The following is an 18304-nucleotide window of genomic DNA, read 5'->3' as shown; positions in this document are numbered from 1 at the left end:
AAATAAGAAAGAAAGAAAATTGGTACCCAGAAATGGCCTTAAGCTAAAGAGCTCAGGGACAACGTCCAGGCCCATAGTATAAGTTCCAAGACTGACCAAAAAAAAAAGAGAGAGAAAAAAAATTGGTACCCAAAATTGAGATTGTTGAGTTTGGCCTAGTGGTACAGTGCTTACCTAGCATGCATGAAGACTGGATTCCCTTCCTCGGTACCAAATACATAGAAAAGATGGAAGTGGTACAGTGGCTCAAGTGGTAGAGCCTTGGCCTTGAGGAAAGCCCAAGGGCAGTGCTCAGGCCCTGAGTTCAGTACCCAGGACTGGGAAAAAAATAAGATTGTTGCTAACACAATGTGCCCCGGCCCGCGGGGTTCAGTCAACTGAGACCCGAGAGGGAACCGTACCTAAATGAGTGGGACAGACCAACACAAAGAATGAGACCAAGACAGTGCTCTGATCAAGGTCTGTTTATTGAAAGTCAGAGGGGGTTTATATAGGGCTTTAAAGCAGGGGCTAGCTTGCAAGAATATCAAGGTAAGCAGGAAAGGGGGCCTGAGAAAACAAGACATGGGGCAAGTTAACTTGTCGAGATAACAGTTCAAACATTCCTTAGCATAAGGCAGAGCAGTCTATAGATTAACTTTGTCAAGATAGCCTCTGGATGTCTCTGTACACAGAGCAAAGCAATCAGTAAATAAAGATAATGATCCAGATGTCTCAGCACAAAGTAAGCGGCCTAAAACTTTTTTACTAAGCTATCATATTAAAAGTATTAGACAGCAAGTTAAGAGACCCTGAGGCAGTCTCCAACAACAATGAATACCTGAAAATGGACATGGCTTGGCAGAGGCTGGAAGAATTTGGAGGATGAGGCTTGAGAAACCTGTATTACTATGAAGAAAGTATTAAAGGTGTTTCTAAGGAAGGTTCAGAAGAACATTAGGAGAAAGTCTTTTTTTTTTTGTCTGTCATGGGATTTGAACTCTGGGCCTCAGCTCTTCAGCTCAAGCTATGGCTCTACCACTTGAGCCACAGTACCACTTCTGGTTTTCTGGTGGTTAATTGGAGATGAGAGTCTCATGAAATTTAGTGCCTGGGCTAGATTTTAACCATAAGCCTTAGATCTCAACCTTCTGAGTAGCTAGAATTACAGGCGTGAGCCTCTGGCACAGCTGAAAGTCTCACGTTTTAATGGATTGCTTAAATGGTTATAACCTGATTGCTGATAGAATTTTTGACAGTTGTCTGGGACTTTGGCCTAGTGGTAGAGTGCTTGCCTACCATACATGAAGACCTGGGTTCGATTCCTCCGTACGCCATACATAGAAAAGCCAGAAGTAGTGCTGAGGCTCAAGTGGTAGAGCTCTACTCTTGAGGAAAAAGTCCAAGGACAATACTGAGGCCCTGAGTTCAAGCCCCAGGACTGGCAAAAGAAAAAAAATGTAAAAGAAAAAAAAAAAAGAAATGGGGACATTAAGGAACATTCTGACATGGTCTCAGGAATCTGAGAAACTAGTAGAAAGTGTAGAAAGATCATCTTGATTATACAATTGCAAAGAAGTTGGTAGATTTGTGCCCATGGTCTCAGGAATTTGTGGAATGTTGAATTTAAGAGCAGTAAACTAGGAAATCTGGTACAAAAAATTTCTAAGTAGCAAAAGCACTAAGGCTGAGGCAAGACTACTTTAAACTGCTTACAATGAAGTGAGAGCAAAGAGATGAATTAAAAATTGAACTTATAATTAAAAAGGAAACAGCAGAAAGATTCAGTGAATCTTCATGAGAGCTGTGTGATAAGAGTGAAAAAGCATTTGCAAAAGGTGAAATGAAGCCAGGCACTGGTGGTGGCTCACATCTGTAATCCTAGCTACTCACAAGGCTGAGATCTGAGGATCATGGTTTGAAGACAATTCCAGGCAGGAAAGTTGGATGTGGAGTCAGTGAAGATTATTGTGGAGCTTTAAGACTGTCAGCATGAACATGGTATCAGGCATCTATAACCTCCACTACTGAGGTAGAGGAGACAGGAGGATCACAGATTGAGGCCAGCCCATTCAAAAGCACAAGATCCTATCTTATAAACAAGACAGAGATGGTAGTACAGAGCTGTAATCTCAGATACTCAGAAGGCAGACAAGATGTCAGCTAGGACAAAAGCATGAGTCCCCATCTGAAAAACAAGCTGAATGCAAAAGTACTAATGAATATCTCGAGTGATATAGTACTTGCCTAGCAAACTGGAAGCCCTGAGTTCAATCCCAGTACCAAAAAAATAAAAACAAAGAAAACATCCGAGTATGGTGTTAGTACTAAACATATGTGAGACATGCGGTATCTTCCTTTTTGCCTGTTCCTCCTTTCTGGAATGGAAATTTCTATCTTATGTGTTCTAGAAGTCATTTACCCAAATCAACTTTAGCTCTTTTTCATTACTCACTGCTTTTCAAGACCATCATGACAATTATCTTTTTATAATTTTATGTTTACTCTGAGAACCAAATAAATTCATTTTTTTTCTTTTTTGCCAGGCCTGGGCTTGAACTCAGGTTCTGAGCACTATCCTTGGGTTTTCTCAAGGCTAGAGCTCTACCACTTGAGCCATAGCACCACTTCTGGCATTTTTCTATGTATGTGGTATCGAGGAATCGTACCTGGGTCTTTGTGCATGGTACGCAAGCACTCTACCACTAAGCCAAACTCCTGGCCCCCAAATAAACTCATTTTTAATTACTCAACATCTTCTAGGCCTAAACTATCTCCTTTCTTCTATGTGGCTGTAAATTACTTAAAAAAATAGATCTTCACAATCTGTTTTGTTTTGTTTTTTTCTGTTTCATTTTGCCAGCAAATACATTCTTATCAAGATGAGTACAAACTTAAAAAATTATGAAATGATAAAAGATTATTTATATTGAAATGATAGACGATTATTTATATTGAAATCTATCATACAGTTGTTGACAATCTAATTACTATGTACTCCCATCATCCTGGCTTCTCAGGTCTGTCTATATCTTTGTGTTTTGACCCAAACCCATCATAGTAATTTGATGAACAATGACATTGAAAACATCGCATTGTGGCTATCCTCTTTCCAGTAAAACAATCAGTAAGAGAAATTGAGTTTAAATCTCACATGGTGACCTATAAAAATTGAACCAAGAGCTTTCCTCAAAATCTATTTATATTAAGCTCAGCCAAAGGCCTACCTGCAAGATAAGCTTATGTCCTCACAGTGTTAGATTAAGGCTCCAGTCCTCCACACAAAGCTGAAGACACATTGATTAGCACAACACTCTCACAGTTCTACTATCTTGATAAAAACACATCTCTTGGTTCAAGTATCTCATATCTTACTCTTTTTACAATTCTCTTAATAAGATGACATCTTAAATATGCATAAAATTCCCTCAACAGAGTACTGTCACCCTACAATCTAGCCTTCCTCCTTTCTCAGCATATTTTATTTTTTGGGGGGTGGGGGGCTTGGTCGTGGGGCTTGAACTCTGTCTAGGCCTGGGAGCTGTCCCTGAGCTCGTCAGCTCAAGGCTAGCGCTTTACCACTTGAGACACAGTGCCACACCCGGTTTTCTGGTGTTTAATTGGAGATAAGAGTCTCACTGACTTTCGTGCCAGGTCTGGCTTTTAACCTCAATCCTCAGATCTCAGCCTCCTAAGTAGCTAGGATTACAGACATGAGCCAACGGTGCCCAGCTTTCCTTCATTTTTCCTATCCATCCCAGGGTACACCTTACTTTTCAGAATCTACCAACCACCTACTCATATAACCCATAGTTTGAGAGTAAAAGGGACAGATCATTCATTTGATCCTTTGTCCTTTAAAAAAAAATTTGCACTAGAAAATGCAAAATAAACATACTGATATAATAAAAAAAAATTGGGGGAGAGGGGTTCTTTTTCTTGGTAGTCCTGGGGCTTGAACTCAGAGCTTGAGCACTATCCTTGGGTTTTCTCAAGGTTAGTGCTCTACCACTTGAGCCACAGTGCCACTTCCAGCTTTTTCTATGTATGTGGTACCGAGGAATCAAACCCCACTCTTTGTGCATGCTGGGCAAGCGCTCTACCACTAGGCCAAACTCCCGTCCCCTAATCTTTTGTCCTTTGTGACTTTTGATATTTAAGAAAAATGTTTTTCTAATTGCCTCCAACTGGAACCCTGAAGTTATAAACTCTCAACCCATGTCATTGGCACATTATATAATATATATATAAGAGAATATATATTTATATATATAATCTTCGAATAGGGCTTACCCTTGAAATTATCTTAGATTAGTGCTTACCTTTGAAAACCTAAGAATTGCCATTTGAGGTGAAATAAACAATGATGCTGTGGGATGTGAAATTCTAAACAATGCTATATAATGTGTATCTGTATTTAAGGCAGAAGGTTAGTTGAAAATACTGATATTCAAAACCAGTTACAATCCATTAGATATATTAGTAAATTAAATATTAAGGTTTGAAGATGTGCAAATGGATATTCATCATATTATTGCTGATCTATTTTTCTGGTTTGAAGATAGAATCCTATAGCAGGTAACAGTAAAGACTTCAGGGATAGGGCCAGGAGTTTAGCCTAGTGGTAGAGTGCTTGCGTAGCATGCACGAGAACCTAAGTTCGATTTCTCGGCACCATATGCATAGAAAAAAGCCAGACATGGTGCTGTGGCTCAAGTGGTAGAGTTCTAGCCTTGAGAAAGCCTAAGGACAGTGCCCAGGCCCTGAGTTCAAGGCCCAGGACTGGCAAAAAGAAAAGAAGTCAGGGATAAAGGTTCAAATGCTGACTTATTTGGTTCCTAGATCTATGACCTTGCACAAGGTATTTGGCTTCTCTTTGGCTGAGTTTTCTCTTGTGTAAAATGAGGATGAATATTATGCCTACAAAATAGAGCTATAGTGAAAGCTAAATGGGATGTTCCAACATGGCGCCTAGCATAGAGAAAGTATTCAAGAAGCAGTAGCCATGAAAACTAGGATTTATTTCTGCTATTTAGGCTAGTGCTGGTCATTGTTATATTCATTATTGATTTGTATGTATCTTTAAAAAAATCCATCTTGAAAAAAAATCCAGTGGATACTGTGACATTATTCCTAATAGCTTAAAAATATGGGAAGTGCTCTGCAAAAGTTCTTATACTAGGGCCAGGAGTTTGGCCTAGTGGTAGAGTGCTTGCCTAGCATGCACAAAGACCTTGGTTCGATTCTATGTACCACATACATAGAAAAGCTAGAAGTGGTGCTCTGGCTCAAGTGGCACGGCACTAGCCTTGAGGAAAAAGCCCAAGGACAGTGCTCAGGCCCTGAGTTCAAGGACCAGGACTGGCAAAAAAAAAAGAAAGCCCGACGACAGTGCCCAGGCTCTGAGTTCAAACCCGAAGACTAGCAAAAAAAAAAGGGGGGGGGGTGGAAGTTTGACTTAGTGGTAGAGTGCTTGCCTACCATACACAAAGACCTGGGATGGATTCCTTAGCACGACATACACAGAAAAGAGTCGGAAGGGGTGCTGAGGCTCAAGTGGTAGAGCTCTAGCCTTGAGAAGTCCAAGGACAGTGCTCAGGCCCTGAGCTCGAGCCCAGGACTGGCAAAAAAAAAAAAAAGAAAAGAAAAGAAAGCCCAAGGATAGTGCTCAGGCCCTGAGTTCAAACCTCAGGACTGGCAAAAAAAAAAAAAAAAAGCCCAAGGACAGTGCCCAGGCTCTGAGTCCACACCGCAGGACTAGGAAAAAAAAAAAAAAAAAAAGCCCAAGGATAGTGCTCAGGCCCTGAGTTCAAGCCTCAGGACTGGCAAAACAAAAAGTTCTTTTTCTAAGTCAGGCACTAGTGGCACATGTCCTAGCCACTCCAAAAGTCTTAGGATCAGGATTGGGAGCCAGCCTGGGCAAGAAGTCCCATGAGATTCTTATCTCAGTTCACCACCCAAAAAAGCCAGAAATGAAGGTACAGCTCAAGTGGTAGAATAGCTAGCCTGAGCAAAACAATCTTAGGAACCCAGGTCTGAGTTCAAGCCCCAGGACCAGCAGAGACAGACAGACAGACAGACAGACAGACAGACAGACACACACACACACACACACACACACACACACACACACACACACACAGTTTCCTGTTAATACATGGGTCCCTGAAGTAGCAGTATTAGAAAGTGCGGTCAACATTAAGGAGGTGTACTCTACTTGGAGATCCTTACTTCATTGAAACTTGGCCTCAGCAGGGATTATGACACCCTTGAGGCCCAAACGATGGGCTATTTTATCTTAGGTTTGAACCTCCAAGCTATATAAAGCTATTTATAAACCATCTCGGATATTTTTGTGGCAACATGAAACTGAGTCATACAAATAAATTTTGTCCATTGTGGCTATGTAATTTGTCATTAGCCTAAATTATTATAAAAGTCAGCTTTGTTATTATTTTTTTTGCCCATTGTAGCCCTTGAAGTCAGGGCCTGAGCACTGTCCTAGGGCTTTCTCAAGGCTAGAGCTCTACCACTGGAGCCACAGCACCATTTCGAGCTTTTTTTCCTATGCATGTGGTACCAAGGAATCGAACCCGGGTCTTCATGCATGCTAAGCAAGGACTCTACCACTAGGCCAAACTCCCGGCTCCTATAGACCTTAGCTTTGAAACAAGCTGCCATTATCCAGGAAATATACAATCTCATATTTATCTTTTCATCAGAATCTAATGTCTGATGGCAATGTGATTCATGCATATCCCCTACCAGTTAACCAACTTGTAGTTCAGCAGTGCAGGCACATGGCAATATGCTGTGATTAGATATGATGCTCTTTATTTCTGTGTAATGCAGAGAAATGAAATTTCATTTCTAATCATTTTTTGGATTGTAAAAAATGGTTGAACACTAATTTTATCTGGCATGTTCAATGGGAAGGAAGGGACTCTGCAGGGGAGGGAGATTGCAATTTCTCTAAATCAAGGCATAAGATAGGACATTCATTTCCAACATTCTACTGTGAGGCTTGCTGTGTGAGAAGTGCCAACCGGAGAGGCTGAGCCTGTAAACACATGGTATTGTGGTCACAAATGAAGTGGCTCCTGATAAGGGTGCTCATTAATTACAAGGGCAAGTTTAATCGCAGAACTGTGATCAACTCTACCAAGGCTTCCTATGTATGTCTAGTAACAATAAGGTAAAAAAAAAAATCAATTAGCAGATTGTTTCCAGTGATGAAGCTAATGGAAATACATGTATCTCTTAAGCCACTTGTAGACAATAACCACCTATAGCTAGTCCTGGAAGAGGGAAGAAAGAAGCATGACCTGTATCCCTGTGATATCCCATGGTGATAGATTTTAGGCAAAAATATAAGGGTGACTTTCACTCTGTTCCTTGTACTGTAAGAACTTCACCTGATGAGCTCTTGACAGGGCAATTCAGTCCCCTGTTGATTAGTCCAGAAGGATCCTAGAATATAATACTAGCATTTCAGCAAGGAGCTCTAAGGCAAATCCTTGAACCAGCTCATTAAGGACTTGGCAAGAGGCAGGCAATGAAACTGCTTTACTGGTCATGTCCTTATCACTGCAAATCTGAAAATTCTGAGAATTCAATCAAGTTGCCTGATGCACCTGTTTTCTTTAGAAACACTTGTAGGTGGCATGAATGAAATCTAATTTATTAATTTTTTATTTCTTTCTCCTATTCCTACACCTTTTTATTTCTTTTTATTAAAAAATGCTTAAGAGGAAACAAAAGATCATTCATTCAGTATGATTTTGGAGTTCAGGGAGAAGACAAAAACTTAATGAGAGACAATGAAATTGAATTTTCTATCTGACCTCAATATGAATACAAAATGGCAGTTACAGGATAATTTTTTTAAAACAAGTTAAATCCTGATCTTCATTAAAATTTAAAGAGCATGTCAAATACTTCATTTAATTCAATTAATTTACAGAATCAGTAACCAGGGATCTGCTCATTCTAGTTTGTGAGCCAGCCAAATTATGAACTGTCACCTGTTTTTGTAAATGAATTATTATTGAAGTATAGCCATGCCTGTCCATTTAATGACTGCCTATAGTCACTTCCACACAATAATTATTTGCATTATAATAGAGCTATGAAATTAAAAGCAATCAAAGGCATCGATAACCCAGAAAAAATGTTCTAGAAAGGACTTCCAGTTTTCTTTCTGGCATTATTGAAAGTCTTTGCCAACTTTCTTTTTTCAGTCGTGGGTTTGAACTCACGGCATGGCATGAACTACCCTCCCTGTCCTTTTTGTTTTAATTAGTCTTTCAGATAGGGTATTGTCACCTACAAAAGGACCACAAGTTCAAGATTAAAAAAACTATGAAGGCCGGGAGTTTGGCCTAGTGGTTAAAGTGCTTGCCTAGCATGCATGAAGACCCAGGTTCGAATCCTCGGTGCCACATATAGAAAAAAGCCGGAAGTGGTGCTGAGGCTCAAGTGGTAGAGCTCTAGCCTTGAGAAAGTCCAAGGACAGTGCTCAGTCCCTGAGCTCAAGCCCAGGACTGGCCAAAAAAAATAAAATGAAATAAAAAAACTATGAAATTTAGTTAACCTAATCTGAATAACCTAAAATAAAATTTAAAAAAATCCCATAGAAGGCACAGAATGCTCGTGTGCCTCACACCACATCCCTGAGATTACAAACGGAAGATGACTCAAGTTCTGCATTAACTTGTATTAAATTAGAGAAAAAAATTAAAATGTATATAGATGAGAAAACATGCCTGTCATCCTAGCAACTTGGGAAGCAAAGATAGAAAGAAGAAAAAAATATAAGATGGCTAGGTGGTGCTAGCCTATAATACAAAAACTTGGAATAGTCTTAACAGGAGGACCCGAAGTTTGAGGCCAACCTGGACCCTTTCTCAGAAAAATTAATAAAAGAGTCAAACCTTAACCTAACCCAGAAATAAAAAATAAGGTAAAAATATTTTTTTGCATGTGGGTGACAGTCCTGGGGCTTGAACTCAGGGTGTTGTCTCTGAGCTTTGGCGCTTAAGGCTAACATGCTACAACTTGAGGCACAGCTCCACTTCAGACATTTTAATCGTTAATTGAAGATAAGTCTCACAAACTTTCTTGCCCTGGCTATCTTCAAACCATGATCTTTAGACGTCATCCTTATAAGCAGCTAGAATTACAGGCATGTGCCACTGGCACTTGGCAACAAATACTTCTTTAAAACAAAAACAGGGGGCCGGGAGTTTGGCCTAGTGGTTAAAGTGCTTGCCTAGCATGCATGAAGACCTGGGTTCGGTTCCTCGGTACTACATACATAGAAAAAAGCCAGAAGTGGTGCTGAGGCTCAAGTGGTAGAGCTCTAGCCTTGAGAAAGTCCAAGGACAGTGCTCAGGCCCTGAGCTCAAGCCCAGGACTGGCAAAAAAAACAAAACAAAACAAAACAAAACAGTTTGTGTTAAGAAATATACAGTTCTTTTTTTTTCTTTGGCTTGAACTCAGGGTCTGGACACTGTCCTTGGGATTTGCAAAGCTAGACCTCTACCCCTTGAGCCACAGCACCACTTCCAGCTTTTTCTATGTATGTGGTACTGAGGAATGGAACCCAGGTCTTGGTGCATGCTAGGCAAGCAATCTACCACTAGGCTAAACTCCTGGACCCATATTGAAATACTAACATTAGTTGCTGAAAGGAGAAACAATACATTTGTGGAGAAGCATGTACTACTATGTAACCAGAACACACATAGTCTCATTCAATACTCATGATTTTACCCAGGTACTATCATTTTCCCAACTTCATAGGACAAACAAAACGGATAGTAAATGACTAAGAGAGGTAAGTCTAAATTGAGATAGAACACTTCAGATCAGAAGGATCCCAGCATCTCTTTTCCCCAACTCCTGCTACCTGATCATCTATTGATCTATTTCGGGCTTTTTCTATGTATGTGGTACTGAGGAATCAAACCCAGGTCTTCATGCATGCTAGGTAAGCACTCTACCACTAGGTCAAACTCCCAGCCCCCCTGAGCTTTTTTGCTCAAGCCTAGTATTCTACAACCTTGAGCCATAGCACCACTCTGGTTTAGAGCTGGGTATTGGTGGCTCACACATGTAATCCCAGCTACTCAGGAGGTTGAGATCTGAGGATCATGGTTCAAAGCCAGCCAAGGCAGAAAAGTCCCCATAACACTCTTGTCTCCAGTAACTTACTCATAAAAGCCAGAGGTGGCACTATGGCTCAAGTGGTAGAGTGCTAAGCTTGAACACAAAGAAGCTTGGGAATAGCACCCAGGGCCTAATTCAAGTTCCATAATGGGCAAAAAAAAAAAAAAAAAAAAAGTTTGCCCAAGCTGGTTTTAAGGCATAAACCTCAGAGTTCAGTCAGCCTTTTGAGTAGCTAGCTCCCTAGCTTTTCCTTCAGCAAATCCTCCACATATGTATTCAGCTCTTGCCATGCCCCTTCTTTCATTCATAGTGTTATATGGCGAGAATTTACAGGATATACAGAAGCCACATTTTGCCATGTTGATGGGAGAACAGCCAGGAGACAGGACATAGGGCCTGAACATGGAGATGCTTGGCAATAGCAACTCTTTAGGGCAGCGGGCTGGGTCATAGGAAACATCCCGTGCCAGGTACTAGACAGGCCTCCCCATTTTCCAGGGAAGTCAAGAAACACCAGCACAGAGAGGAGAGGAGCTTTACCAACCCCCACCAGAAACACAGCATGTCAAGACCTTAAATCTCCATATGGATAGGCTTTCTTGGCCTTGGTCGTTAGCTGAGAGCCCACCTTTGTTCTTTGCTGCAGAGCCTGCCTTCCGTATCTGCATTTACTGAATAGCACCCAACCTCTAGGCTTACTGGCTCTGGGTAGAGAATTCCCTCCCCCCAGCCAGAGGCGCCATGATGTGAGAAGCCCACAGCGGCAAACACCAGGCTAAGTACTGACAAAGCTCTAACTCAGTTTCCTTAGGCTCAACCACTGCATTTCATTAGCATCTCACCTTCTACTTCAATGAGAAATTAATTTTTAGATAGGAAGTACTTCAAGTTCCAGCCCTCTCCAACTGGGTATTTTGCACAATTCTACTCAATTTGCCTTTTACCTAGCAGTCTCCAGGATAAGGAGTCCTTCCAAACTTAGGTCAATTCCCCTCCCCCAATTCCAAACTGCATTAGTTGGACACTCAACTCCCTTCTACTTTTCACCACTGCTCAATAATGCCATCACATTATTAACATACATAGAAATTAATATGCTCATATCAATCTTAATTTTCACAATCAACTTCTCTAGGGAAATATCCTTAACCATCACACAAATGTGAGGCGTGCTTTGCTCATCTCAAAATCTCTTTTTCCTTTTTTTTTTTTTTTGCCAGTCCTGGGTTTGAACTCAGGGCCTGAGCACTGTCCTTGGGCTTTCTCAAGGCTAGTACTCTACCACTTGAGCCTCAGCACCACTTCTGGCTTTTTCTATGTATGTGGTACCCAGGTCTTTGTGCATGCTAGGCAATCACTGTACCACTAGGCCAAACCCCCGGCCCATCAAAATCTCTCTTTTTCTTACTTACCTTCATTCTTCCTTTCTTCTGTTCTTGTCTCTTGTTGGCTTGTGATGGTCCAGCAGCTTTAATTCTGGGTCCGAGCACTGTCCCTGAGCTGTTTTTGCTCAAGGCTAATGCTCTAGCATTTGATCCACAGCATTACGTTTGGCCTTTTTGCTGGCTAATTGCAAATCTATGTTTCACAGGTGTTCCTGCCTGGTCTGGCTTTGAACCCCAGTTCTCAGATCTTAGCCTCCTGAATAGCTAGGATTATAGGGCTGAGCCACCTATACTCTGCATCTAGGCTTTTTTTTTTTTTTTTTTTTTAATGCTCCACATCTAGGCTTTTTTGTGTGTTACTAAATATAATCAAGCTATCAACACCAACCATCACACTACCTTTGCTCTAGCCCTCCACCTCTAAGATTTAAATTAAGTTAGAGGATTAAAAAAAAGACCACATGCTATTCAGGCTGAAAGGCCACAGGCCTTTGCAGCTGCTTTGCCCACACCAAAGTAGCCAGGAAGGAGGGAGGTGTGGCCAAGTGTGAATACGTGCGTGTGGGGGGGTGGCCACATCAGGTGCAGATAATGGGCAGTACCATTCAACCAGGCATGCAATAAAGAAACCTATCCTCCTTATTTTTTTTTCTGTTTTCCTTACCTAAGGCACCCAGTGCATACCTTAAATCCATTCTTTCCTGTTTGTCTCTAGAACTGATGTCTCATTTAAGATCTTAACAGTTCCTTCACCCAGACGAATTATATCTTGGAAGTAGTTTTAGTATCCTCAAATTCCTGTCTGGTAATCTGCTCCTCTCTCCAGCTCTGTGCTCCCAACACTTGAGAAGCTTGAAAGTTGCCTAGAGGAAAGCTTTCTATCCTAGAAATCGGCAAGTACTATAAATAAAGATCTTTTATTTTCATCCAGTGGCAAGTTAGTTGTTAAATCTTCATGAACACATTACCACAGCTGGTGGCCCACCTTTATCCAAACCGGATATTGTAAAACACTTATTTAGCTAGGTGCTTTTCCTGATTGAAACACTCCAGTCACTTCCTATGCCTAACACATAACACCTAAGTTCTATAATGACATCCAAGGCCTTTGATCATCTTGCCTCTGTATAAATGTTCAGCTTCCTCACTACCTCTCCTTAGTCTCACAATTTATGACTAATACAAGAGTCACAAATTAGTTTACTAGAGCTAAATTTGCCAGAATGATAGATGGATAGATAGATAGATAGATAGATAGACAGACATATGTGCGTGTGTTTGGCCTGAGTTCAAATCCCAGGAATGGCAAAACAATAAATAAAAAGCAAGGAAGGAGAGAGAAGACAGGAAAAGCTGCATGACAGAGTCAATAGTCCCACCAACTGAACCCAGTACTCAGGGCTACTCTTCTCCAGCTCTCCCAACTCCTATAGATAGTGAATAGACAATGAAGAATATTCTTCTTCAAAGAAAGGACAAACATTTCAGATATGAGCTTTTTTTCTTTCTGGGCAAACTGTGACAAATTGCTCACTTAACCATCTCTCTCAACTCTAGGTTTTATGTGGATTGTGTTTATATTCATTTCCAGGCCCACTCAGACCTACATCTTCCTTAGCCTGTAGGCTTATGTTAATTTTGGAGATTATTCTTTCCCATGTCCAATTTACTTCATGAGCCATGTTGCTCACTTCCCGCTGTTTTGTTTGTAGCTGCTCTCTCTAAATGTTTAACCATATTTACTCACTGCTCCATCCTAACAATTGATGACCAATGTGCAGCCAACTTTCAACTATTCAAAGGCTGGTGAAGCCATTCAGTGATGCAAGCGACCTGGCCCCCACATTTTCCCACTCTCTAATTTTTTTTTTCTTGCCAGTCCTGGCTTGAGCTCAGGGCCTGAGCACTGTCCTTGGACTTTCTCAAGGCTAAAGCTCTATCACTTGAGCCTCAGCACCACTTCCAGCTTTTTTTTCTATGTATGTGGTACTGAGGAATTGAACCTGGGTCTTCGTGCATGCTAGGCAAGCACTCTACCACTTGGCCAAACTCCCGGCGCCCCCACCCCCCCAACTCCCTGATTACTCACTACTTGTTCAGGCTTAAAAGTACAGGAGACGCCATGTTTAATTAATCAGCAAAAACCTGGACTGGAGGCATGATTCAAGTAGTACAGTGCCAGCTGTGAGCAAGTAAGCCACAAACTCATGAGGCCCTGAGTTCAAACTCTAATATCACCACAGCTAACTCATCCTTTTTTTTTTTTTCAGGTTTCCAGTAACTGTGAGTTCTGGTTTCTTTTTTATTTTATACTGTATGTATGTATGTATGTATGTATGTATGTATGTATGTTGCTGTGACTGGGGCTTGAACTCAGGACCTGGGCAATATCCCTGAGCTTTTTTCCTCAAGGCTAGTGCTCTACTGCTTGAATCACAGCTCTACTTCTGGCTTTCTCATGGTTATAGGCTTTCCTGCTCTGACTGGCTTTGAACTATACTTCTCAGATCTCAACATCCTGAGTAGCTAGGATTACAGATGTGAGCCACTGGCACCAGGCTTTAAGCTGTTTGAGAATCTGAAAAAAAAAATATTATCGAGGGCCGGGAGTTTGGCCTAGTGGTTAAAGTGCTTGCCTAGCATGCATGAAGACCCGGGTTCGATTCCTCGGTACCACATACATAGAAAAAAAAAAGCCAGAAGTGGTGCTGAGGCTCAAGTGGTAGAGCTCTAGCCTTGAGAAAGTCCAAGAACAGTGCTCAGGCCCTGAGCTCAAGCCCAGGACTGGCAAAAAAAAAAATATATTATCGATTAAAACAAGGTTAGTCTATTTTATGAGATTTGCCATTATTTGTATTCTGTACTTCCCACTTAAAATGAGTATTGATAACTGTTTTCTTTCATTCGTTAAATGTGCTAGGATTAATATTTCCCCATGTTTTGGAATCCTATCCACATTTTTTTTGTCCTTTGTGGACTTGAACTCTGGGCCTGGGCACTGTCCCTGAGCTCCATTTCCAGCTTTTTCTCAATAGTTTATTGGAGGTAAGCATCTCATGGACTTTTCTGCCTGGACTGGCTTTGAACTGTGATCCTCAGATCTCAGCCTCCTGAGTAGCTAGGCAATGGAGCCTAGCCTCCTATCCACATTTTGAACAGTTTTCCTCTATGGAAGATTTCCTCTGACTCTTCTAGTTCTTCCCCATTCTGTAGGTCTGGATTCAATCGCATTTGAATTCTATTCCAGTCTGATGAGTTGTGTTCCTCTATTGGGCAGAAACTAATCTAGGTTCCAAAGACACATCTTAAAATTGGTGCTCTCAAGTATCTGAAGAACTCTGTACCCCTCACCTCTAGCTTCTATTTACTCCAAAGAAATAAACAGCAGCGTTGTCAAAGGTCTTTTTGGCTTAGTAACTAATGCTGCCACAAACCTAGAAGTTAAGTCCTTAGCACTTCTCCATGACCAGAGCAAATGTTCTCCACTTTCCTAGGACCCAGAGGAAGGTAGGTGTATGGTGTCTGGCCTTGCTCATTTTTTCTCTGAGGTCTCCTATGCACACATCACTGGAACCATTTGAGAGAGTCTTCTTTCCAGCCAGCGGTGCTTGATAACTTAAACTGTATTGAAGATGATTAGCTGTCATTAGCCTTTCAAAGGACTAATTTGGACATGTCTATATCTCATTTGGAATGGAAACTATACAACTATATACTGTTACCAACTTCATATAGATTGGATATACCTAACTCCAGAAGGTCAGAATAGCATCTTTATTTCTGTTTCCCCTATTCTGTCTCAGCTAGAACTGAGCATGTGGCAGTAATATAATTTAAAGAGCCACACTCTGCATTTACGATGTTTTGGTTTTAAATTTGGCTCTGCTACTACAGCTGTATAATCTCAGGTATGTCTTTCAACCAATCTGTGCCTCAGTTCTTTTGTATGAGAAGACTATTTACCACCAGATCCACTATCACCCAGTGTTTTTGTGGGTATTAAAGAAGTGAATACATGGAAAGTACATAAGCCAATGCCTGAAACACAGTGGACATTCTACAAACATTAGCTATTCTGCGAAGATGTAGTAAAAGAATGGGGACTAAAGTTCCTGAGTTACCATTTTAGGGGTCATCTGCTCCTTCTCTCTCCTTAGTTTAATCCTGCCCTTCTTTTGCTTGTCATTTCTTGTACACAGGTCCCCACTCTGATGATGGACACTCAGTTCTCAGAGTTCACACCAGACATCACACCCATCATGCTGGCAGCCCATACCAACAACTATGAAATTATCAAATTGCTTGTCCAAAAACGGGTCACTATTCCACGGCCCCATCAGATCCGCTGCAACTGTGTGGAGTGTGTGTCCAGTTCAGAAGTGGACAGTCTACGCCACTCCCGCTCCCGGCTGAACATTTATAAGGCTCTGGCAAGCCCCTCCCTCATTGCCTTATCAAGTGAGGACCCCATTCTAACAGCATTTCGTCTGGGTTGGGAGCTCAAGGAGCTCAGCAAGGTGGAGAATGAGTTCAAGGCTGAATATGAAGAGCTCTCCCAGCAGTGCAAGCTTTTTGCTAAAGATCTGTTGGACCAAGCTCGAAGCTCTCGGGAACTGGAGATCATCCTCAACCATCGCGATGACCACAGTGAAGAACTTGACCCTCAGAAATACCATGACCTAGCTAAGCTGAAGGTGGCAATCAAATACCACCAGAAAGAGGTAAGCTCTGCTTTCAGGGATGTGTACAGCCTCCAGAGGCCAGCAGCAAAGCCAGGCTCAGCATTTACCTACCACTTAGACTCCTAACAAATGAATGGTTGGCCAAGCCTCAGAAACATGTCCATTTATCCCATGACTCAGAAGTCTCTGTAGATACACCCTTATGGAGCCACATGGCTCTTCAAAAGGAAAGTATTTCTTCTGTGTCCTCTCCTTGTCCTCCACTTTTACTCCTTCCCCTCTTTCTCCTTCCTATTACTCTCGTATTCCCCTATTCCCTCCTCCTCCTCCTTGCCCTCTCCTCCTTGCTAGGCAAGCACTCTACCACTAGGCCAAACTCTCAGCCCCAGTTGGAGACTTTTTTTTTTTTTTTTTGCCTGTCCTGGCCTTGAGCTCAGGGCCTGAGCACGGTCTTTGGACTTTCTCAAGGCTAGAGCTCTACCACCTGAGCCTCAGCACCACTTCCGGCTTATTTCTATGTATGTGGTACCAAGGAATCGAACCTGAGTCTTGGTGCATGTTAGGCAAGCACTCTACCACTAGGCCAAACTCCCAGGCCTAGTTGGAGACATTTTTAAAGGGCATTTTTCCAGATGACCTGAAGAAGGTGGGCAAAGAAACATTCAAAGCAATGGACAGTTGTATGGATAAATACAAATTAGTTCCCAAATAAGTACAGAAACTACTTTTTGTTTTAGTTTTTTCTATTTGTTGTGTTATGTAAGCTTTCTGCATACACACACACACACACACACACACATATGTATATACACACACATATCTATATCTATCTACCTATATATCTATCTATATATCAAGTTTTAAATGTGAACTGAAAAAAAGAGTTCTTGGGAAAAAAATGAGTATATTCAAGAGGAATCACTAAATATCTTTAGTTGATTAGGATAGGACCATCAGCAAGAAATACACATTAGTCAACCTTAGTGAAAATAATTGTATAAATCTAGTTGGATGCTAAGGGGTTAATACTGTTCAGTTACATAACCTTCTCAGGACCAAAATCTTAGCCTTACATGGAATATAATCCATTATCTCCTGAGGCCTTTTTTCATCATTGTACTTTCCTCATTATTATTCCTACTAGAACTCAGACTCCCTAAAAGAATTTAATTTTGCAAAAAATAAACTCCAAAGAATGAAACAAGAGCTGATTCCAAGTTATAACTTTGATGCAAAATAGAGTAAGAAATCTTTAGTCTTGTGAAAAGCTGGCATAAAACTATTGGATAATCTTTACATGCCAAGCAGACTAACTTCTTGTGAGTTAGGTTCTTTTATGACCATTTCGTAGGCTCCAAATAAACAAATAATGATCAAATAAAATAACCACAAGCTCTTTGCTTTAGGATTAAATGTTTATTAGTTCAAACATCTTTAAAAAAAAAACCAACAATGTTACAAGAAATGTTAAAATGGTTACATTAAAAGGTAATTAAACACAATAAACAATTATAATGTAATAACTGGAAGCAATCATGACATTTAAGTGTGCCCATGTATCTCAGCCAAACCACATCAAAGAAAATTTGTGTTCCCTACTCCACTGCCATCTACCACATCCATTTCCCTTACTTTTAACACCTTCAAGCAGGACTCCCTTTTTCTCACTCCATGTCATGCAAAACCTGACTTTGCATTGTTCTCAAGAAGATCCATCAACAAATAATCTGCCTCTACTCTTCTATGAGATTCAAGATTTTATTTACCGGCACCCAGTTACTGGAGTGTTAACCTTCCTACCTCTCCTTGAACCTACATCATTGATGTATCTGCTTAGGCCTAACTCCATGCAAGGTCTTCCCACTCTGAAGAGGGGTAAAAATATTGATAGTAGCTGGGTGCGGTGGTTCAAAGCCAGGCTGGGCACAAAAGAACCTGAGACTCTTATCACCAATGAACCTCTAGAAAATGGGAAGTGGACCTTGGCAAAAGGGTAGGGTAGACACACAAAAAAAAAATAAATAAAATAAAATAAAAATATAAGTATTGAGGGTTCACTAATGTTTCCCTCTCCCCTGAAAATACCTT

At 41.1% G+C, this 18304-nt stretch overlaps 1 protein-coding gene across 1 annotated transcript in view; it reads left to right on the top strand.

The window, feature by feature from the left end:
- The window catches only part of Trpc5 (transient receptor potential cation channel subfamily C member 5), a 175798-nt gene that overhangs the window by 122078 nt on the left and 35416 nt on the right, over window positions 1-18304 (top strand). Inside the window, exon 3 of the mRNA XM_090326750.1 lies at window positions 15734-16255. Within this exon, the coding sequence (XP_090182876.1) occupies window positions 15734-16255 (522 nt within the window). The remainder of the gene's footprint in view (window positions 1-15733; window positions 16256-18304) is intronic.

The sequence above is a fragment of the Megascapheus bottae genome, chromosome X (genome assembly GCF_031878675.1).
Source record: "Megascapheus bottae isolate mThoBot1 chromosome X, mThoBot2.hap1, whole genome shotgun sequence".
NCBI classification, from domain to species: domain Eukaryota; kingdom Metazoa; phylum Chordata; class Mammalia; order Rodentia; family Geomyidae; genus Megascapheus; species Megascapheus bottae.
Note: the sequence above shows the minus strand (reverse complement) of the source record. Positions and strands in the feature narration are given on the sequence as shown.